General features: G+C 36.9%; 2 protein-coding genes across 4 annotated transcripts; one reads left to right on the forward strand and one right to left on the reverse strand.

The window, feature by feature from the left end:
* Positions 1-3,462: 3,462 nt before the first annotated feature.
* Positions 3,463-9,622, forward strand: LOC113062118 (synaptonemal complex central element protein 1). Of its 3 annotated transcripts, none has more exons than XM_026231727.1 (10): positions 3,463-3,641; positions 5,680-5,727; positions 5,901-5,960; positions 6,050-6,124; positions 6,232-6,279; positions 6,378-6,432; positions 6,665-6,754; positions 7,045-7,108; positions 7,253-7,319; positions 8,156-9,622. In XM_026231727.1, exons 2-10 carry the CDS (start codon positions 5,706-5,708, stop codon positions 8,251-8,253), a joined length of 579 nt encoding a protein of 192 aa, XP_026087512.1. In that variant the 5' UTR covers positions 3,463-3,641; positions 5,680-5,705; the 3' UTR covers positions 8,254-9,622. The 3 variants fall into 3 exon arrangements, with proteins under 3 accessions (XP_026087512.1, XP_026087510.1, XP_026087511.1); XM_026231725.1 differs by lacking the exon at positions 3,463-3,641 and adding an exon at positions 5,137-5,187; XM_026231726.1 differs by lacking the exon at positions 3,463-3,641 and adding an exon at positions 5,419-5,557.
* LOC113062117 (protein FAM83H-like) lies at positions 8,440-18,045 on the reverse strand. The gene is made up of 6 exons (XM_026231724.1): positions 17,586-18,045; positions 13,969-14,438; positions 13,260-13,424; positions 13,049-13,173; positions 10,198-12,952; positions 8,440-9,719 (listed from the first exon to the last, which is right to left on the reverse strand). The coding sequence occupies exons 2-6, from the start codon at positions 14,416-14,418 to the stop codon at positions 9,699-9,701; spliced, it is 3,516 nt and encodes a 1,171-aa protein (XP_026087509.1). The 5' UTR covers positions 14,419-14,438; positions 17,586-18,045; the 3' UTR covers positions 8,440-9,698.
* Between the last annotated feature and the right edge of the window lie 6,604 nt (positions 18,046-24,649).

Genomic DNA, 24,649 nt, shown 5'->3' on the forward strand with positions numbered 1-24,649 from the left:
CTCGTTCCCTCCTATCAGGGAACTGAGGTTACATTAGGTAACCGGAGACGTTCCCTCTCGAGTCTGTCTCTCGACACTGCGTCATCGAAGATGTCGCTTTAGGGATCTCATAAAATCCCACCATGTTGATAGAGAAGGTCCAGATCAGCTGCAAGCAAAGCTATTGACCTCAACTAATAGTACTTAACACAACAGAAGACCTCATAAGCTCAGCATAGCAGCTATAAGAACAAATTGGACAAGCATTAGATTACTGCAAACACATAACAGAGTAAAGGACAGCAGTCCCGCCTTCATCCTGGATTAACCATACACTCACTGCCAGCATTAATGTCGCTTGTCTCCAGACTGCATTAACAGCAGCCTTTCAGTACTGCAGACACATGGCTAGGCCACGGTACTATTGCCTAGCAATTTTTATTCACAGTGTGAGCACCACAACATTACAGTATTTTAGTGGCCAAATAATGCATGTGGCTGCAACACAGACACCATTGCATAATGTTGCAACTGGCAGCGAGCCTGACCGTGCTGAGCGATTAATGGTGTCGATCGTGCCAACACCTAGTACTGATATTTGCTGCAGCGGTTGCTGATGCCGATGCTGTCATGAACATAATGCATTTGGTGTTAACACTGTGCAGATGAACACGAAGGCAGCAGTAGCACTGGTCCTAATCCTTAGTCAGTATTTACACCACTGAGTTGAAAAATGCCAACATAGTGGGACTACAACATTTTAAGGTGAATGCTGAACATTGATTTCAGCTAGCTTGATTCCTGCATGGACAGTGCATGCATTGCAGGGAACATTCAGGCTATAATAACAAGTGACCTGTTTGACACCACCCACAATCTCAGTTCAAGTTGTAGCGTTATCCTCTTGCAAAGGCAAACTCGCGATTTAAATGAGGAAGCGTTCAAATCACAGAACTGACCAGGGTGGCCAGCACAAGTTATATATAGAAGGGTGAGAAGTGATCAACCTTCGTGTGCCACTTGAAATTCTAATTGACAGGACATTCTGCCGTGCGACTATAAATATGATGGTGTCATGTCGTTTTAACAGTATACTTAAAACAAGGATACAGTCACTGCCCAAGTACTCTTACAAAACATCAAGGAGACTAACAGGCTATAAAGTAGATATATTCTGGCCCACTGATAATCTAGTTCCATGGACAAACCTGTTAGAGTGTCTGTCTCAGTGCCCTCAAATGAATGCATGTTTCAAAAGATATATTATGACTTCACATGTTATGAATGCACTGCATAGCAGAACGATCTGGACAAAAAGGCTATTAAAGTTCCTGTCGCCCGCAACGAATGGTGAGAACAAGCATATGAGAACTGTCAATCTCGCCATCTTCATCTTATGAGTCAGAGCAAAGCAAAGCACTCTGCCAAAGCCTGGGAACTCTTAAAAGCAGAAACTTACCTGCTCTAAATTAACTCTTAAATTAAATTAACTTAAACATTGGAGCAATGCTGGACTAATGAAATGCAGAGCATGGTGATAATAAGCATCAAGTATATTGGTGCATACAACATTAAACCAGCTCTTAAAGGTAAAATATTCACAGTGTGCAGCATAAATCTGCAGGAAGACAAAAACAGGTTACATAGCTACATCTGTAGTACCTGAATGCTGCTAAAATAATAGGACACAGCTGTCATGAATGCAAGAGTTTTGCATGTGAAGTAGCTATTAGTGTGAGCAATGGCACTGCACATCAGCCTATACGTCCTACTGTGAAACACGTGCTAGAGAGTGTTTCTCCAACGAAATCTCTGTCACCCAATTACTGCTCATCTGTATTCCCCTGTACAGACCTTCGGATGGAGATTTACAGTTGATCACAGAACCGTGCTTCACTGAATGATACGCATGACAGTCGCAGCTTTTGCCTAATCATAATTATGATTTAATTTCTATTTATTGTGCAGCACTAATAGAAAGGTGAAGAAAAGTGCAGCACCAGCATAAGTAGCAGTAGCGTACGCAACACACCTCCTCACAAAAGCAGCTGCACAGCCAGTGCTTATATAGAAAGCGGTGAACAATGCACAGTATGCCAACATGCACAGTAGCTAACGTACAAAGCACTACACACTCACATAAACAACAGCTCCGTCAGTGGTGCTTATCACAGGAGTTGATGAACGGCGGCCACACCAGCATTATGTATAGTGTAAGCAATACCTCACACCCCTATGAGAAAACAGTGGCAAAGCCATTTTTCAACACACAACACAACACAACGGAATTGAGTGGCTGGAGCATTTTAGATAGGACAGACAGCAGCTTTGAGACGGGGGGCTGCTTATATTGCATGAGCAAGTGGGTGGCTGAAACGCTTTGTACTCTATACATCACCGATCACTGTTTTGAGGCAGGGAGCTCCATATTATGAGAGAGTGAGTGAGCGGTCAAAGCTCAATGCTTTATGGAAGGCAGACCGGTGGGGGCTGCTTACTGCTTATGAGTGAGTGACTGACTGAAACGCTTCCTTCTCTGTGCATAGCAGGTCACAGCACTGAGATCTGTGTATTGTAAACTGCTGCTCTGAGGCTGGGGGCTTTTTCAGTGGCGTCATATAGTGCAGGGGGACCAGCCTCTGTTTTGCACAACTGATCACCTTTGGTGGCCGAATTCTTGCCAATGATATGATAAGGCTTCAGTATATTCAAGGAAGAAAAGGATGACCTAAAGCGACATCTTCAATGATGCAGTGTTCAGAGACCGACTTGAGATGGAGCTCCAGCATTTCAATGATGACTCATCTGAACACTTCTGATTTGCCATTGCATTCATAAAGTCAATGGAGCTGTGTGTGAGTGGTTATAATGTGCAACACCGTAAATGATATATATATTTTTTCAGTTGAACGCGTTAAGAATATTTAATGCAATTAACACATAGGTGGAGCTAGGGTTGGCCACCCAACTAACAACTGCTGCTTCTGACTCTTTTTTTTTTCTTGACAAGAATTGCATGTACAGTATTTATACACAGAACATCTTTCCGACCACAAATTTGCGACTTGAGACTCTTCAGACACACACTCTAACTTTGCCTCATCACCAGGCACTAGTCAAACGAGCAGTTGACGAGGGAGCTTCAGTAGAACAACAGTTAACTGCATTCAGATGAGATATTGTCAGGCCATATTTTACTAAAATCCAATTTTCCAGTCCTGTCAGCCATTATATGTGCTGGTAGCACATGATCTTTAATTGCATGCACAATTGCAGCAGCATGCCACACTCTATAGCTTGTATCATTTAATACACTGGTCTCAAACTCAATTACTGAAGGGCGACAGCTTTGCTCCAACCCTAATCAAACACACCTGATCCAGCTTATCAAGGTCTTCAGGATAACTAGAAGCTTCCAAGCAGGTGTGATTTGGAGCTGGCTGGAGCTAAACTCTACAGAGCTGTGGCCCTTCAGGAATTGAGTTTGAGACCACTGATTTACTATTAAAGCGTGAAAGAAACTATGAGCATGCATGTTTTAGTTATGTCTTCAGTTAAGTCGTGAAGTTACCAAAACCCCAGAACTGTCTCCTTCATCTAACAAACCCAATTCAACTTGTCAGATCAGTCAAGACTTTAAGACCTGAAGTGGGTCAGAAAAGGTGAGAAAATATGATGTGTGTCAGATCCACGTTATGTGTAGCATCAGCAGCTCTTAAAACAGCTAAAAAAAACCTAGCTATAACCCAGCTGATGTGATGTCTGTTAATCAACGAACAAAATAAAAAAAAACTGGAAATCAGTAAGTTTTGTAGCTTTAAGGTTTAATCACATTACAAGCTCTTCACATATTAGTAATATATATTTAAATACTTAAAAATAGAAAAATAAAATAGAAACTGCTACTTTGCCCTAAACAAACAATCTTAAAAAGGGGAAAGGTACACATCTATGGGTAGGGATGGTAATTGACACAAGCAAGATAATGAAAAAAAAAATTATTCATATTTAATATTATTTTATGTACTATTACTCATGAAGTAAATTAATTTCATTTCAAGGGTATTTTATATTTATACTGGAAAACAAAGCAAAACATATTGATGATTAATATGATTACATACAGATACTGATAGATTATCTCAAGGTCCCAGTCAGACTTTTAAACGTCCTAGAGCCCCCTTCTGATAACAACACAACTGGTATAGAGCAGGGAACTTCACATCTGGCCTACGAGATCCACTTTCTGGCAGAGTTTATCTCTAATCATAATCAAACACTCCTGAGCATGAAATTTTTTTCTTCTTAAAGTATAAATCTAAAAATTTATTTTGTGGTTTACACAATAAAAAAAACTTTATATATATATTTATATATTCATTATTTACCACTATTCTTTATAATCATTAGAATTTACTTTGTTTTAATTTTTATCTCTTTTGATTTGTATTTCAGTTTTGCTAAAAAGTTTGCGTAATGCCTCATGAATTTTATGCTTTATGAATCAAACTGCTATTCTTTTATTATTACTTTCATATATCCATGTATTCTGCTATCTTAGTATAAATCTGTGTGTGTTTAACATATTGTTTAACCTTTGAAATGTGGGCCCTTTTGTGTTAACAGTAGCATGGTAGGCGCCTGGGTTCCTGTCATTTCAGTAAATCTAATCTTTTATTATAATTTATACATTATTTGTTTATTGGAAGAAATTATTATTATTATTATCTTATTATTATTACTATAATTTTAGTTCATCTTCATCTGCATGTCTGACTGAATCTCCTTTTTGCATCAAGATTGAAAACTGGATTTTAGGTTTATTAAATTAGAGAAATAAAATGGAAAACTGCTACTTTGTTCTAAACAAAAAATTGTCCACCTAATCCGAAACTAAACTTTTTTTCCCCACTTTTTTATGTCAGTGTTATTGGTGATTTAATATTCTTGAAAATGTGATCAGGTTGTAGTAATTAATTTAGGGAGGCATTCACCAATGCTGAATTTCAGTGTTTTTATTTCTTTAATAAAAAATTTTTCACAAACCTGTAATCTGAATGGTGTGATAATTTTGTAGGCCAAATATTTATTTACTATACTAGAAAAGCCTGCAGGGGTGAGCTTGTTTGTGCAGCTTTTTTTTCTTTGCAGTACCATGTTTTACCAAGTGATCGCGCCAAATGACCAATTTACAACCAACCAAACAAAGTGAGTGAAGGAAAGACTAAAGTGAAGTAAATTCTATACTTATTAAAGTAAAGTGAAGTAAAAATCTATCTATCTATCTATCTATCTATCTATCTATCTATCTATCTATATGAATAAAAATTTAATTCATCACATAATTTACACAGAAATTTAAATCAAACGGTCTTTTACGAGAAGAGTACCAGTTTGTTCAAAAGACCGCTGCGCGTGAACGGCAGTTGAACGTACGCGACCTTCCAACTGACCTCTAAAAAAACCCCGCTTACCAACGAACACATTCTCCTCAGTATATATTTACCTCACAAAATTTAGATATATATAATAAATTATTACAGTTTATCTCCTGGCGTCGTTATGAGTGTGATAGTTGGTGGGTTGTTTTGTTTGCTTTTTGTGTAACGTTAGAAGTGTTGGCTAGTCCGCTAAATTAAGCAGCTTGAGTTTGATTTTCGAGTAACGTTACTGCAGCTTGCTAATTATTGTTTTGTACAGAGTCATCATTCAACATTGAGGATATTATGAAGACTCCAGAAAGCCCAGGTATGGCATGATTCATTAACGAGCTAATATAACGTATTCAATATTTTTTTTTAGATTTACAATTAACGTTAGCCTCATTACATGATGAGTGCCTACCCATAAAACAGATATTTAATCTCTATCCACTTAATGGGATTTAATGCCTTTTAAATTTCTTCTTGGTCTTTTTATAGGCAGGCGGGCAGAACCGAAACCAGCAGAGCTGTTAATCAAACTCAGGAAGCTGCAACAAGGTCAGTTAGGCTGTAAATCAGTCAGCCAATCAGAGTGTAAATCAACACGTTTTATAAAGCAAAAATTCACACCCATATATTGAATACAGCTAAGAAGAACCTTGAGGATGAAGTGAAGGAAATTACACTCCTCAGATGTACTAGGAAGGAGGAAGAGGATGCATGTATGTATACTGTTTACTCACATTACCCTCAAATGGTAAATTAGTATGATTCACACAGTACCAATGAGAGTAAAACAATGAAGATCAGATACGTTTCTTTGCTGCAGTAACTGCTGAAGCCCTACAGTTGGAGGGTACACTGAATGAAAAGGAAGGTACTCTAACTTTAGTCTAAAACCAAACAATGAGCCCATAAATTACATTTAAGCTTTGTAATCAGATATATGTTAACACGTATTATCTTGTCATAAAGAGTTAAACAGATCTCTGCAGCTCAAATGTGAGGACCTCCAGCTGGAGGCACAAAGGTAAGCACATATGGATATCCATAAAACACTCATGGGTATTTAGACAATGAACTACTTCACTTTATATGGAAGCTGAATCACAGTCACCAAAACTCTAAGCTTTAGTCTGAAGTCAGTAAGTCTTGTAAATGGATGACGTTGAGAGCAGCATTTTGTCATTTTTATTACTTTAACACAAATTACTAGATGGCATCATTTTATTTGATTTATGATCTAACATGTAACTCTGCAGGCAGCTTGAGCAGAACCATCAGAAAGAGGAAGCAGTAAAGCAGTGCTGCTTTCAGATTCAGGAGACCAAACTGAAGCACAGAAAGATTCGGTATGACTTACTGTTTTTAACAGCGAAGGGAAATAGTTGTTGTTTCTTTAGATATTAAAAAAATAGACATGACATGGTGTGTCATTTCTTAAAATTGCATTGCATGTATCGCCAGAATATTTATTGAAATGCCCACATTCAAACTGAAATGCCAAAACAAGTTCAGCAGCACAAGCCATTACTGATGGTATCAGGAATAATTGACGACTCTAAAAATATAAGAGCATATTTTATTGCTAAGAGAAGACTGCTTTTGAAATTCTAACAATTTTTAACTAATTTAATTTTAGGATGAAGTTTGAGAATCAGCTTCAGCATTTAATGGAGCAGCATAAAAACCTGTCCAATGTCTTTGTAAGTGGCCTATGAGAATGGATATTAAATACTTGCAACTGAGTCTTCTTTATTTGTAACTGTAAAATGGAAACTGCTTTGTTTGTTGTACAACTATAACATTTAATAATAGATTTTATGTCTTTTTTTTCTTTCTTTTTCCAGACTCCAAAAAGACTTCCAGCAGAAATACAGTCTGCAGAGTATACCACTGAGCAGTTGCTGAAGGCTGGTATGTTTTATTATTAATTTTGTGCCCTTGCTTAGTTTTTATGGTCCTCTCCAGTACAACCAGTGTGTACTTGCATGCTTAGTTTGACATTCGATGCGTCCTGGATTCATTCAGACGTAAAAGTCAAATTAATCCAGTAGTTTTTCCAAAATGACTAATTTTGCCAGTCAACTCAAGGCAGTTGCTCTGGTGAATAAAGTTATGGCAGACATATTAAGTGTAATACACTATTCTGAATTTAGCCAATTTTAAAACATCCTAAGGCTATGATGGGATGGCACAAGAACAACTTCTGATTTTTTACAGTCGACTTTTACGTGATGAAAAAGTCAAAGTCAACTAGTCGCAGATCCGTCATTAATAAACAAGTAATTCTGCAGCTGAACCTCAAACATCTACAGTAGTGCACAGCTATGGCATATGACACAGTGCTGCTCATGTGGCTACTGCTCCTATAACAGCTCATTTATATCAGTTCTTTTGTCTTTGGGTCGTTATATTTCTCACAGATTTCTGCTCATTCTAAATCAGATACAGATAAAGTCGCACAGTAAAGATTACATTCATATGATTGCATTAGTAAGAGTAAATGTGGAAGTCCTTCAAAGATTTCTTATCCTGTTGCACCCCCTATAGGATCAGTGACTTGCCGACATCAAGCTTAAAGCATCATGGCAGAGCAATGAAGTCGATTAGTCTGCGCAGGCCCTAGTAACCTCGTACACAAGTGTCTAAGGATCTAGAACTGAATTTGTAACATTTGACTGACAGCCCTTAAACATCATCCTCAGAGTAATCTGATACTTTCATTTGTGTTTGTGTGTCCATCTCTACAGAACAACAGAAGCTGGAGCAGTTGACCAAGCTTCTGGATGGGTTAAGCTGCACCCAGAACGCAGAGATGTGCATGGACACTTGTGACAATGCATCATGAATATCTCAAACAGATTTTGCAAACTTGAGCTGAGTATGTAATTACTTCCAACAAATATGAATATTACAAAGAAGCGGCATATATATTATTTCCAATTCTGTTTCATTGTTCTAATTTAACTGGTTACCAACTGTACTGTCAAAAAATATTTGTGAACATATACTGTTGATCAAATCATCTTGTATGTTGAATATAAAAGTTTCTAAATCATTTATTTAGAATTTCTACGTCACAATAATAAAAGTTTGTAAACAAGTCCAAATTCCCCAAAATTTGCATTTATAAACAACAAAAAAAGTACTGATGACACTCGATCAAAAAACTCTATCATTAATTCCAACGTACTTCTAGATCAGATATTCCTCATTAGATCAGCTTCCAGTCTCCATGAATCAGTCCTATGACACATCCAGCAGGGAACTCTGGGAAATTTTTGGTAACAGTAATACCGGTCTGTCTTAAATTTTGCATTGACAAAGTACAGGCTAAAGCCCAGTCCTGAGAATATCCTTATCAACCTTATATTTTATGGTTTCTCCTGACAACACAGTTCATGCAGGAATGTACATGTGTAGTATGTCTGAAACTATTATACTGCAAGTTCTGATTGCTAATGAAATTAAAATGCCACCACTAACATCACTTTCTCAGCTTTCAGTTCAATTTCTTGATAGCAAAATGTTGATAGAGGGAAAAAAAATTAATGAACAGGCTTCCTTTTATTTTCAGACATCCCATAAATACTTTCAATAGTTTCTGTGTTCTTTCCCTTTAAAAGTACAATAGTTGTCTACCAACTATCTCTGGTTTTCTTTATGCCTGTGATCCATTGGCACGGTCACCACCAAAGCATAATTTCAGCATTGACATATCCTGGGGTGTTTGTGTGATGTACTTTAAAGAGGGTGTGTTTTGGTGCCTTCAGAGTAGCATATCTCAGTTTCTGCCCAGACATGTTAATTTCCTTTGGAAGTTGGAAATAGTGTTCACTTGTACATACACATCATAACTATAAGGTCAGTTAGAAAAAGGTAGAGCTGAGACAATCCTCTTGAAGTCTTAACCCTCCTTTGTCCTGATTCGTATTTCTATGTTCTGCAGGAATAGTGTGTGGTTACTGTTATGAGGTATGCTCTCATGCCATATAAGGGAAAAGTAAATCATCTGTGGGCTCAGATTGGCACAAAGCAAGGAATATTCCTCCTGCTGCAGCAAGAATCCTCATATTTGAGGTTGAGCTATTTTCGTGGTCTGTTTATATGAGATCCGTGGACCATGTAGATTACTAGTCATTTAGTAGATGTTTTTATGTGAAGCGACTTATTTGCTCCTCTTTGTTTGTTCACAGGAGTATTGGGGTTGTTTGGTACAATTTTTTTTGTATGGTTTCAAGTTCTCATTACAGTTCTCTGTGAAGAACTTTGGCCCCCTTCTTCCATATTTTGTTATCCCAGGTTATTCCCCATCTGTTGAAAAAGTGACAAATATGTGAGTGAAACATCCTACTAATCTCTCATCCATCAAACCACAAATTATACAGGAGATTCTGTGATAGTCTATTTCATTTATTTCTACCATAAATGAAAACCAATAGATTGGAGGCTGCAGTGCAAACAAATGGATACTTAAATGTCATGGCATATGACAATGAATCAATGCGCTGAAATTTAAATTTAAAAACATTTTAAATTCTAGGCATAACAAAAAAGAACGTAAAGTCAAATAATAAATAAACATGTAAAAGGAAAAATATAATTTGTCAATAAATATACCTGGACATGAAATTCTACATTAAATGCTTTGTTCAGAATTAATAATACTTAATTAATAAGATATAAGCAGAAATAAGACATAAGTTCACTACAGATATTGTACAAGGATCTCATGCGACTGATCTAATCAGATGTCACTCTGATGTTTCATAACACTGTTATGATAAAGTACCTCGAAACGACTGTAGACCTTCTTTTCTTTGCGCATACTCTCTATTCTCTTCAGCAGATTGTCCCTCTCCTGTAGATTTACTGCAGTTCGGCTGACCCGGCTCTGGTTTTGGAAGGATGAATTGGAAACTTCCTTTCCCCCCTCATCTTTCCCAGACTCTTCAGCCTGCTGCCTGTTCTTCTGGCTGTTTGCTGAGATTTGCTCTAGGATCACCTTGGTATCATCCCTGAGGTTGCTGCTGAATATCAAATTTGAGGTAGAGGACTGATAGCGTGATGGAGTCGGTTTAGCATTGGGTTTGTTGTTCCCTACTGTGGTTGAAGATGATATGGATTCAGATGGTTTCTCTTTCTCTGAGGGCTCCTCTTGCACTTCAGGGACTGTTTTCATTGACTTGTCCTCTTTAGAGTTGGAGACTCCTGACTGCTTCTTTTCTCCCTTTGCCCCAAGGAAACCCTTTAATCTCTGTGTTTGTTTCTTGAGGAAATCAAGGGCTTTTGTATCTTTGCCATCAGAGTTCCCAAGGTTTAGGGAGCTCAGGCTGTCTTTGGACTCTGCACGGGTGATACCCGATGAGCTAAAGCTGCGAGACTTCTTAAACTCGCTCTTTTCAGCATCTGTTGCATCCGTAAGAATCTCTTCGCCGCATGAGATACGACGATGAGAAGATTGAGAGGCTTTGAATGGTTTTAAGAACTTGGGTGAAGGGAAAGGCCGAAGTGACTTAGTTGGTTCTTTAATCGGCTCTTTCTTTGATGCATCAGCTGTGCTCTCTGTTTTGCTGTTTGTGAGCGGCCTGTCCGCACAGATTTCAGATGGCTTTGTTGCAATCACGAGACGCTGTGGTACAGGATCTGTTAGCGTAAATGATGGCTCTTGTGTCTTTACAGTAGGCTCCTCTGAAGTAACAAGCACATCTGGAACTTTGTTTGCTGTATCAGAGAGGTCTAGCTTTTTCACGTCTGCTTCTCGACTTTTAGTACCCAAATTTAACTCTACTTTTGAGCTCTTTCTCTTTTCTGCCAAATCTTTGAAGTACTGAAGTCTGCTTGCAGGGTCATTCATACTTAGGGAAGAAGTTGTTTGCTGAGATCTCGAAGGCTCTGTTGGCTGTGTAACTTTGTTGTCCTCAGGTTCAGGGTTGTTAGGTTTCTCAGGTTGCTCCTTTTCTTTGATGGGCTTCTCTTTGGCATCTTCGATCTTAGTGAAATCTCTTGTTGATGCTTTTTTAACATCTTTTTCATCTGCTTTTTTATGCTTATTCCAGTCAAATGGCTCTCTTGACACCGATCTCCTCTTTTCCAGAATCTCTTCCACAATAGATGAGTATCGAATAGGCTCACTCTCATCTTTTGCCTCCTGTAACTCCCCACCAGACTTGGCTTGTGAGGAGCTGTGTTGCTCTAGCTTTGAGGAACTGAAGATTAAAGAAGACCTTAGTCTTGAGCTCCTTTGCAGCATTGGGTTAATTCTAGATCGGAATGACTCATGCTTGGTAATGCTGATTTCCCTTGGTTCTCTTGGTTCTGAATCTTTCTCATTGTCTGTTGAAGATGCTAGTGATGAATCTGAAATGGCTGGCTTTAATGTGTCAGTATTTGTGGGACCCAAGTCAGAGCTAATATCTTTCACTTTATTCCTATCATGTATGATAGGTTTACCAAAACGTGGCCGCAAATCAAGGTTTGACTTAGTTGGGATATTCGGACGCTCTCTTAAATGAAGGCCTGGTACCTCTGAGTTATAAAGTCTGCTGTCAGGTTGTTGATGTGGCTCATCAAAAGCATCTGGACCCATTGGCTGATGCAGGCCCTCCTCTCCTGCATCTTCATAAGTGCTGAGATAAGAGTTGATTCTCCAACTCCGCAATCCATGCTTCACAGTGGGGTCCTGGGTCTGCCGTGCTTGCTCTCCAGTGGAGAACAACTGCTTGTGGTCTGGAGGATGTGGCTGAGTCGGCGAATTCTGACAGGCATATGCGTGGCCCGCAGCAGGCCTCTTGTTGGTTTTTGGACCGTAGCGTCCCCCTCCTGCGTTGTAATATTTTTCTGAATCACTTTTGAGGTCGTCAGAGGATAAAACATTCAGATTTCCTGGTGCTTCAAGTTCAGGAGGATATGCAGGATCGGAGTGTTGATCTGTCTTGTACATGCCATAGTTATGGCGGTCATAGTGCCCTTGCTCAGAATTTGGTCCCTTGCCCTCACTTTGATAGTAATGCTGTTCTCGCTGGTAATGCGATTCCATCTCTTCCAAGTTGTTCATTACACGCTGTTTCATATACTGACGGGAGGAGGTGTAGGTTTCACGGGTGCCCTCAGCATAGCTATGCCTCTTAAAGGCATTAGTTTCCAGCTGCCTGGAGGCTAACATTGAGCGTCCTGGATCCAAGGATGACTGTTGCATCCTGAACTGCTGTGTTGCATAATTTGTGACCTGCATAGGACCTGCACTTGGTTCAAGTGTATGGCGGAATGGGTCATTCCTTCGGAAAGGTAGTATGGTTTCAAGACGATCCCCAAATGGGGAACCAGTAAGTTCAGGTTGGCGAAGATATCCTCTGGGGTTCCTTAGTGATTGAGTCCTTTTTATGCCAAACTGGTTGCCATGTGGCACGGGTACAAGGGCATTTTCAATAACAAGAGGCTGAGACTGAGCAAACAAGATACGAAACTCTTCATCAAATGTGGCAACTAGTTCTCCAAGGAACAAATGGGCAATGCAGCGGTGGATCTTCTCAAAAGACCACATAAAGCTGAGGAAAGAAAGAAAGAAATGTGTTCAGTGTCATCTGTGTCACATTCAAGTAGGCATGGATTAGAGTTCAATACTTGTCTATCACTGAGCTCACCTATAGTTTCCACTGATCACTGCTCTGCAGTCTGTCAGAAGAAAACGGTCCATCATTTGACCTTTAAATGATTTTCCTGTGCGGCAGAAATAGGTAATGCCTGCCACTGTCCGTACCCGCATCATCTGTAACCATTGAAGCCACCATTAAGTCTGCTTTTTCTTAAAATTCTAATTAAAACTTGGGACTAGTTGAGGCAAACTGAACTTACATGGATTATATCCAGGTTAACTTTACAGCTCGCCACCATGTTAACAAAATGATGGGCATTTTGTTCATCCAGCAGAATGTAGACAGGCACATGACGTGCTGCAGCATCCAAAAGATCAGCAAATATATCAACATCTGTGAAAATATCCATTACTACTGCAATTACCTGTTAGAAAGAGGAAATAAACATGAAAATAGCAATTCGGATTGACCACAAGCTGTTGAAAATTAAGTTGAAAATTAAAACTAGTCAAGTTACAATGTACTTTATTATTTATACACTTGCTTTCTTTGATACTCATTCAAATACAAATCAAATCTGTGAGAAAGAAAGAAACAACTGATGAATAGATGATGAACCAACTGATGCTGACTAAAATTCTGATTTTACATGACATGCAGTTGTGGCACACAAATTATCAGTTATTTTTGTTTATGTTGCAATAACCAATAAGATTCACAATATCATAATCAGCATTAATGTACAGCATCCTCACTCACGCAGCCTGCTATGCTTCATTTATTTCATGAGCAATACTGACATTAAATAAGTAGTATTTGGCTGGTCATAGTCTTAATTTCATATAAGTGTAAACCATTTTAAACATATATTTAGACCAAATGTTTTTCCAGAGGAATATGATAACTGAGTTGACCTTTCATATTCTTGATTCCAGTCTGACAATATTTATAAATTTGAAATCACTAACCTGATGAGCATTTTTGATGAGTCGCCGGGCCTGCTCCTTAATGTTGGGTCGCTCAGGGTCAGAAGGGTTTACCAACGTTGTGACCTCTGTGGGCCCCACAAAACAATGTTGCTGCAGAGGCCAACCAAGGTCTAGTCCTGGTGCATCCAAATCAGAATGCATTGGCCAGTAGGTGTCAGAAGACCCATCCTGATCTATTTCTCGATATGGCAGTTCTGGTACATTTCCAGCACTCTGTGGTGATTGTACAGTGCTTTTAATATGCTCAATCTCTGATCTCGATAAAAAGTCAACTACATTAGCACTTTGTAAAAAATTGTAATAGCCCTCAACGTCCTTCTCAACCAGGGCATCAATAGCCATGCGATACTCTTCTCTGTAATGCGGACGCAAGTAATTGGGATCCAGGGGGTTGTCACCCAATGAAGAACTCTGTGAACGGTGAGCCATGGTGGAGAACAGAAAACAACCTGGGAAACAAAATTTTTCAATAAATAAGCATGTGGAAAAATAAAAACAAAACTAAAATTTAGTTTAAAATGTTTTCATTATTTGGTAACACTTTAGAATAAGGTTCCATTAGTTAATGTTAGTTAATGTATTAATTAACATGAACAAACAATGAATAATACATTTATTACTGTATTTATTCATCTTCGTTAATGTTAGTTAATGAAAATACAGTTATTCATTGTTAGTTCATGGTAATTCACAGTGCATTAACTAATGTTAACAAGCACAACTTTTGATTTAAATAATGCATTAGTAAATGTTGAAATTAACATGAACTAAGACTTATAAATGCTGTAGAAGGATTGTTCTTGCTTAGTTCATGTTAACGAAAGTAGTTAACTAACATTAACTAATGGAACCTTATTCTAAAGTGTTACCCATTATTTTTATCAATTATGTATATATATATATATATATATATATAATATATAATATATATATATATATAAAATTTATTTATTTTTTGTAAAAAAAAAAAAAAAAAAAAAAAAAAAAAAAGCTTTTTAATACCAGGATACAATAACAAATATGAAATAGCATACTGTATTTTGGACAATTTTTTGTTTTTGTTTTTTGCATTTACCATAAACCAGGAAGCACAAATTCTGCATGTTAAGACAATGTTTTAAATCTTCCTATTATTTATTGCATAACACAGATGTTAAATCACCAATCAGTCAACAAGTGTATTTTGGAATATAACTAAAAAATGCACTACTGCATGCTAGGATAGATTGACCCGCTGAAAAACTAGCTGTTTGACTCATTGTGTACTTATAAAATTCCTAGCTGTTCTGTAATCTTCCAGACAATGAATCCTTAGCAAGGTTAGGCCCCAGTATGAAAGTTTTTGAAGGTTGTGTACATTTGTTGGTATTTTAGATATCGCCATGGAAACAGTGTCAGTCTGTTGGCGAGTGACTCATTGTGGGCAAGAGGGGAAGCAGAAAGACATCAACTGAAAGGGAAAAACACAAGAAACGTGACTGAATCAAAGAAGGGAGTGTTTTGCTGATACACGTGTGAAAGAATTCGCTGGGTTAACTATGCACCTTAGAATCAGACGATGTGGCTGAAAGATGTGGCTGAAAGATGTGGCTGATTCATAACATGTCCATTACATAATGTAAACTCCCATTGATACAAGAGATTCTTAAAAATTAAGTTAACTAACCCAAGTATTATCAGATTACATCTCTCTCTATAGATATAAGTGTGTGTGTGTGTGTGTGTGTGTGCATAGATAGATAGATAGACAGACAATCTGATCACACTTAAAAATGTTTAAGAATATTTGCAAAAATAGTCTTGATTATGATCAGTTTTTTCATCTAATATGAAACCTGCACTGTCAGCATGTTTTCTGATGAGAGTTGACACCCAGACCAGTAAATCATGTTTGAGTGGATTCAACCAAGATTACCAGACAATGCACTGCTTCGCTGTTAATGTCTGTTTATTAAGACTGAACTTTAAGCCTTTAATCTTTATTAAAATCTATTACTACAGTGAGTGACTGATAATAATAATTCAAGTTTATTTGTATTGATCTCGCAAATGGATGGCAAATTGTGAAAAAAACGAAGAGACATGAAAGGAATGAAATTACACAAATGCAGAGCAGTGAAACTTTATACCTGCGGGTCTACACTCTAAGTGCCAATATAGTTGTAATTTTTGATAAGATATGTATTTATACGCTTGTCTGCACAGACATCACTCATGTACGTAAAGTATTTTTAAATTGTAGAACAAGAACATAACTAGAAAAGACTTGGGAAGAAAATGCTTTACATTCCTGGGATAACCTTAACAACAGAGAGTGAGACTGAAATATGACAGGCAGTCAGTGTTTCAGTAGCTTACTTTTTGCAATAGTTTTAATTATTTTCAGCAAACAGAAAGAGTTTTTTGCATAACCATTTTTTTTTTAAAATGAACCCTTTACTTTTTTATGATTATTTGCCTCATTGTGAAATTATATTACATTTACAGCTGCAACACTTTTTATGTAATATTCACAGGCAGAATAAACGATAATTCAGAAATACTAAATTTATATAACCATCTATATTTGAACACTGACTTTGTTTTATGTCATGATGTGTGTAGGCCTATTGCTGACATTATCTTTTTTACATTTATTTATTGGTATCGTCCAATGTTGAATATTTTAAACGGTGCATACTCATTTTCTTCATTTCAGATTAACTTCCATCACCTTATCCACACATACATTCATATTTTGGAAATACTAAGCATTTAATAACATGCATTTAATAAAAGAAATCTTTGCTAATCTCAATGCATCTATTTTCCATATTGTATATAATAATGTTGTTATAGGTTGGGAGGGGGGGCAAAACGGAGTATAATTTAAAATTAAGACTTTTTCCAGTTATTGAAAATTCTAGTTTTTTTTTTTTTTTTTTTTTTTGTTAGCCATAATATTGGTGCTTTCTTAATCCCGAAATGCCGTACATAATCCGCAACACTCCGCCAGATATTTTTTCTCAATTACTCTCCAACACTAATGTGACACTGAATATTCCCTGAAGGATCCAATGTTTGTCAGTCTAAAGACAGATTTTATATATTAAAAGCAATTATATATTACTGAGCAATTACTTACAATAATTCTGTGCACCCAAGACACTGAACCATCATATTTCAAAGATCAATAGTAGACTTATACTCTAATAAAATACTAATAATACTCAACAGTTTTAAGAAATTTTATAAAAAACTGCCATCATTTTGACACTGCCGTCACAACTTAACTCCATCATTTTCAAAACGACTGTTTAAACAAGTTAATTAATTCTTAGTTGTTTTCATGCTTACTTCAAAAGGCTTTCAAATGGGCTGCTATGTAGAGTCTGAATCTCTTATCAGAATAAAGTGCAAACAACGTTTAAGAATAAAAACAGCTGTAAGACCTCTCGTAGAGAGTTTCTACAGGACATTTCAATTCAATTAAATTCAAGTTTATTACAACATTTAGTAGTAGCTTATAAGTGCATTTCTGCAGTCAGCGGTCATATGCTCGTTCACACATTGTGACTTCTTCTAATGAAAGTTGAGTCTCCTGCGCTCGTCCTTACCTTTACGTTTGGAGTTACTTGGAGTCGCCTGCAGAAATAAACTTTTTTCGGTTCCGAAAAAGTCGGTTATTTTCACCCCCTGTTCAGCGAATGCATCCGCGGTACATTCCAGATGTCGTCGAAACCCCACCCAAAGTTATTCAGCTTCAAGGCGAAAAGCTGCCCTAGAGAAACCTGTTCGCGTTCGGCCGAGTCCTGCCCGCCCGAACGTCTCAACCCCTTTAAGATAACAGCGCTCGGTTCGTGAAGAACGACTTTGAACTCTTTGAATTTCAGTTGTGAAACTCCTCCCAGCCATCGCCGGCGTCACCGCTCACCTACAGAGACTACAAAACTGAGTACGATAAAGCCGAATACACTGCAGTGAAAGAAGGAAGGCTTTTACAGCAGGTTTTGTTGCAGTTGATCTGTTTGCATAAACGGCAAATCATGTACAAATTTGCTACGTGAAGGTCCACTTGTGCGCTCCATATCCCAGCTCACCCTTCTCTTCCTCTTTCCACAGAGAGCAGACAGACAGATGGTGGATTGTTACACATAGGACAAAAGCGCACCCAGGTCATGATCACACTGGGGGTTTTTTCTTCTTCTTTGTATGTATGTACAGTATAGAAGATAAATAATTCATAAATAGTTAATGTTTTAATACTCTCTATTTATATAGAATAACGTGTCTCTAGTGGCTGCGCTCATACGTGTAAACAACTTTACCAATAGCCATCTTAAAATCGTATTAAAAGTTAATAGGCCTATGTGTTGTTTTTATTATAAGATTTTTTCTATCATCAAATATCCAGTCATTTCCCCTCTTCCTTTTCCATGTTATATTCTGGCACTTAGTCTTCCTCAGTGAATTATTATTTTAAAACATAGACGCCTTAAAATAATTATCACAACACCTGTAAAACAGGCTTATTGAATTACTCATCCTCTGAATCATACTACTCAATCCTTTTTTTATCTTTCAAAAGAATGAATGAATTCAGAACAGGATTAGAACAGACTTTTATTTTAAATACGACAGAAATATGTTTCTACATGTGCAACAGTAGTGTTTACTACAGCAAAACCACCCTGTAAATTCAACAACAAAAACAATAATAATATCAATATCGATAATACAATTCATTTTCAAATTCCAGAGTGCAAAGAAAAAAATATTTCACTTTTAAACATAAATTGGGCTAAATGCCCCTTTTTATACTTTGAGCACCTGCCCCTCCGAAGGTCTCTGCTTGCATTGTGCAGGGGTAGAGTAGAGGATTTCGCTCCACACTAGAAAGGAAAAGACTTAAACTTATCCTCATTTTGCCAGACTTTTACCTTTAAACCAGAGTTTTCTTTGAATCCTGTGAAGATTTTTTTGCTTTTAAACATTTCATGTCCCATTCTTCATGTTTAGGATTGTGAGATTGATTCTGAAAGTTGTAAGCATGTCTGTATTTGACTGAACTAAGCAACTCAGGTAAGGGAGGGTGTGAGAAAGGGTGCGGCCCTCCGAAGAATGTGCCAGCGCAACTGAGAGACATACACCACGCCTAAGACATGCTCAATCCTCATACTCACATACACCACCAGCACACTTTTCTTCTTTTCTTCCGTGTTCATAACCTTCCTCACATTCACTTGAGGTCACACAAATCACATTAAAAAAACCATTACTTATACCACAAATATGGCATATGCAAATTTACAAGCTATCCGTTGAACACTCTCACACTCGAAACTAGAAACATTTTATTCACTTTCAGTTTTCCAGTTCCACTTGACTAATATCAATCAATCAATCAACTTTTATTCAAGACACATAGGTCCATAGAGACAACAACATACAGTATATACATACATATAAAACAATACAAAAACATATAAGGATGATGCAGACAAGGCATCATTAAAACATATACAGGCTTCGGGTCCAATGTTTCCAAAAGCAAGATGTATATCTTGAATCACTCTTAGAAACATCAGCTATGGACGCAAGCTTCCATGTAGTATGTTTCCAGCAGTTTAAATTCTGTCCCATGAAGAAGTAGGACAATTTTTTTTGTTAATGTTAATTATTTATTTTTATTATTTAACCCTCATGTAATCTTTCAGTTTTTATTTATTTTCATTTTTATTGACCTTGAGAGGATTTTCTTTTCCTGAATGTGCTAGTTTATGTTATCAAATTGTATTCAAACTTACAGACATTGTTCACACAAGGTATAAAAACTTACCAAAAGTTTTTTACTTTTTAGGATCTTTTTCCCACCTTTCTACACTTCAAAAATGACTGTTCTACAACTGTTAAACTGTTACAGACTATAAAAAATAGCTTGGAAATTTCTCATTGTTATATTACCAAATATATACTACCATATATCAGATTCAATGTTTTTATCAGTTTGTTTTCTGTCATTTAGTATTTAAAACTAACATTCTAAAATAAAACATTCTGTATGATTTTGGCTCTAAAGCTGAAGGGCATTTTACTCTTATGACAAACAAAGGTCCACCTCCCAGATAAAGAATTTTATTAGGAGTAGCCAAGCTAGAATATGTTGAAAGACTGTTTGAGACTTTTTATACAAATTCTATCTTGTTTTAGCACCAAAACAAGTTTTAGCATGCCAGCATGACCTATATGCATCCAATCGCTGAAGAGTGATCTTTAAAACATTGCCCTGTTTTCTTTAAAACAAGGTGTCCTTTTGCTGACTGACAGTCCCACCCACAATTCCCCTCTCTTGCTGTAATATCACACCTGTGTATCATGTGACACAAGGCAGCTCTCTGTTGCATTTAAACACACCGATTCAATTAAATTCAAGTTTATTTGTATAGTGTTTTTACAATACAAATCATTGCAAAGCAACTTTACAGAAAATTATGTTTCTACAATATTTAGTAGCTTATCAGTGGTCACTGTCAGTAAATGCACATAGGGCAGACAATTAAACACATAAACAGACGAACACTATTAACAGCAATTATTATATAATGCAATCAAACTTATAGCAAAAATTGGCAGTTCTGTTATTATTTCAGGGTTAACATCATCTGAGGTCCTCTGAGGGGTTGGCAACATCTCTTCTCAGGTGTTCTGGATTCAGACTGACGCTTGCGTCAATCCCATGGCAAGAACAAAGAAATAAATAGAGACATAATTTTGCTGTTAAAACAAATTAAAATACATTTTTTAACCCAACTAAAGAATAATAATGCACATTTGATCAGATATAACTGCAGTATTTGAATGCTTGGCCAAATAGATGTGTTTTTAATCTAGATTTAAACAGAGAGAATGTGTCTGAACCCTGAACATCATCAGGAAGGCTATTCCAGAGTTTGGGAGCCCATGCGAAAAAGCTCAACCTCCTTTAATGGACTTTACTATCCAAGGTACTACCAAAAGTCCAGAGGTTTGTGACCTTAGAGAACTTGATGGACTGTAGCAGGAGCTAAACCATTGAGGGCCTTGCAGGTAAGTAATAATATTTTGTAACTGATACAGAACTTAATAGGTAGCCAGTGCTACTGTAAAATTGGGGTAATAAGTGATCATATTTTCTTGACCTGATAAGGACTCTAGCTGCTGCATTTTGGACTACCTTTATCTTGTTTATTAAAGGTGCAGGACAACCACCTAGAAGTGCATTAAAATAGTCCAGTCTAAAGGTCATGAATGCATGACAAAAAACATGTTTCTTAGCTTGGCCATGTTTTCTAAGATGGAAGAATGCTGTTTTTGTAACATGGGAAATTATGATTTTCAAAAGACAAGTTGATGTCTGTTATCACCACCAGATTTTTGACTGTAGAGGAAGTAACAGTACATTTGTCTAGTTGCAAATTGTAATCCAAGAGATTCTGTATACTGTTTTTTGGTCCAAAAAGTAATAACTTTGTTTTATACGAATTTAATGGGAGAATTATTGGTCATCCAATGTTTAACATTTTTAACACACTCTGTTAGCTTAGATAATTTAGAAGTTTCATCTGTTCTCGTTTAGATATATAGTTGAGTGTCATCGGGCTAAACTAATCCTGTATTTTCTAATAATATTACCAAGGGGCAACATGTATATTGAAAATAGTAGAGGACCTAGGACAGATCCTTGTGGCACTCCATATTTTACTGGTGATAATTGAGATGACTCCCCATTTAAATAAACAAAGTGGTAGTGATTGGACAGGTGGGATCTAAGCCTGCCCTTGAATACCTGTATAGTTTTGTAATTGAACTATGATTATGTCATAATCTATGATGTTGAACGCAGCACTAAGATCAAGTAAAACTAGCAGTGAGATACAGCCTTGGTCAGACGCAAGAAGCAAGACATTTGTAATTTTAACAAGTGTAGTTTCTGTGCTGTGCTGGGACCTGAAACCAGATGCACATAAATAAACTTTTATTATTCAAAGTAATTATGCATAGTCTAAACTGAAGCTTTCACTACATTTTACTCACATAAGGATTTGTAACCACCACCAGGTTTCATTGTGTGGTACTTAATAGAGCCCTGTGCGGGACTGTTTTCTTAAACCCATACCCGCCCGCTCCTGCAACCTATGTGTTCCACTCCCGCCCGCACCTGCAATATTTATGTCCACTCCTGCCTGCTCCCACGGACTTTATCTCAGAGCTTGTGTAAATGTACACAAACAGGTAGTCAGACTAAATATTCGTTCAAGTTAACATCCAGAATAACAGATTTAAACATGATTACATTTAAATAATATGAAGTAACCGATGCTAAACCAAAGCACCACACATGACAAAAAACATTAGGTATTTTTTTATTAGCTTTAATAAAAAACATTAACTGTTAAAACAAACCACAACTAGCGGCAACAAAGTTTTTACAAGCATGCTAGGCCTACTGCATACATGCACCAAACGATTAACTAGGAAATAACTTTACCATTAAATAAATAAACACAGAGAATTTTAAAAACATGCTTTAATTTTAACAAAAGTAATACAAAAAGAAAAAAAAAATAGAATGCTTTTAAAAAAAATCTCACAGATTTCACATTCACAATAGCTTGCTATTGCTTGCTTGCTATCACTGGGCCATATTACTTTGCTTACTCCATATTACTATGAAGGAAATGTAGCCCTATATTGCTGACTGACCCCAAACTTGTGTGTTTTTCTTTCAAGATACACCCACAAACACTGAAAGCCCTATCTGACAGCGCACTACATGCGGGAAAGCTCAAGATAAAATGTGGGAATTTTGAGAGGAGAGGAAATCGCTCTTTCACATTTTTTTCAGTGACAAATGAGAATTGCTTCCAAATGTCTGACTTGCCTTGCTTTGTTTTGTCAAGTGAACAACACCTTTACATTTCTTCTCACCTTCTTGTGTTGACTCCATTTCTACTACAAACCACCGTTCCACGTGGGTCTCCCGTGAAATGTTCTGACCGCCCACTCCCACCTTCAGCAAAGATAAAACTGCCAGCTCCTGTAAGATTAGTGTTGGGTCCAATGGGAGCCCAAACCCAATGTAGCCCTCTAGTACATAATTTGTCAGTCGCATGTATTGTAATCACACCATAGCCATTTACATGAATTAATGCTCAATGTGTTCATTTTATATATTTGTCTTGTTCATGTTTTTAATTATTCTTTGAGTGTGTTGCACATTGTTGTTACATAACTGATAAGTTCAGGTGGTGTGAGGTGTGAGGTTGAAACCCGTAAAGTAGCATATTTTCACATTAAATGTCAAGTCCCTGAGGCTACAGAGCTGATTACAGTTGAATGCATCAGTTCCTCCAGTAAGGATATACACCTTTGACAGATGTTTTAATAGTACTTTATTAACTCATCCATCAGTTCGTGTCCACCACAAACAAATCAGTCAAACCAGTCTGCTATCTTGAAAAGCTTTATCTGCCTAAATTCAATAAATGATTCAGAAATGGTTAGACAACAAATTTAAGAGCATTAATGTTTATTACTGGAATGTTTTTGTATATGATAATTATATGTAAGACTCAGATATAATTATTTACTGTAAGTCCCCAAATTAACCATGTATGGTGTCCCTGCTATATACATGTAATATGATTTCACTATATAAGTCCAATGCGTTTAAATACCATTTGGTTATATAACCAGTAAAAATATTTGAGTGACTTAAAAATGGAACTAATTAATGTCAGTCTAGCCAGTAGACTGTTTCTGCAGTTCTTTGCCTTCAGGTTTTCAAGAGCAGTAGCTTTCAGCACACTATAGCTAAAGAGTTTGTGGGAACACTCTGAATCCAGTTTATTAAGTTTACTGAGATTATACCATATAGATGGCTAGGAAAAGGTACACAATTTTTTGCAAGTGCATTGCTAGGAATAGCTTCAACAGTTAAGTGTTTTGCTAAAATTCTCATAAACAAGAAGAAAAAAATAAACTTTTTAAAACATTTAAAAACTGGACATTTTGAAAGTTCTGAGAACATTCGGAAATAACTTTTCCATAAATTACGAAGAACATAATCAAATAATTCTTAGAATATACTTAGCCGGGAATATATATGACTGGCTATTAAAGGTAATATAAGGTATATAAAACTTGTCTTGAAGAAAGCCCATGCTCTGTAAACCAAAGAAGGAGTATGATACCTGACAAAGCTATCCAATAGCATTCCCATTTGTCTCAGTGGCAGACACTTAGCTGGCGAGGGATGGATGTCCTGGATTTGCAATTTCCCGTCTTTACTCATTGTCTCAGGTCCAGTTTCTTTAAAACCTGGGTGAGTAAATGAGTAAACAGAATTTTCATTTTGGGGTGAACTATGATGTGACAAAAAAATAATGTCATCAGGAAAAACTTGCTTTCTCAAAGTCATTATTATAGTATGATTCACTGCTCAAATAGAATACCCAGCCTTGCTACCTGACATGCTTTTAATCTCCTGCACTGTTCCTTTCATATGTAAATATCATGTTGCAACAGTTCACCACTGCCATTTTGCACATGAGCGGCCAGGTCAATGCAAAGTATGCACAAGAACAAAGCATATTCCTGGACTGAAGTCATCATGTCACAAATAACAGAGGGATATTTAGGC

The sequence above is a fragment of the Carassius auratus genome, chromosome 44 (genome assembly GCF_003368295.1).
Source record: "Carassius auratus strain Wakin chromosome 44, ASM336829v1, whole genome shotgun sequence".
NCBI lineage: Eukaryota > Metazoa > Chordata > Actinopteri > Cypriniformes > Cyprinidae > Carassius > Carassius auratus.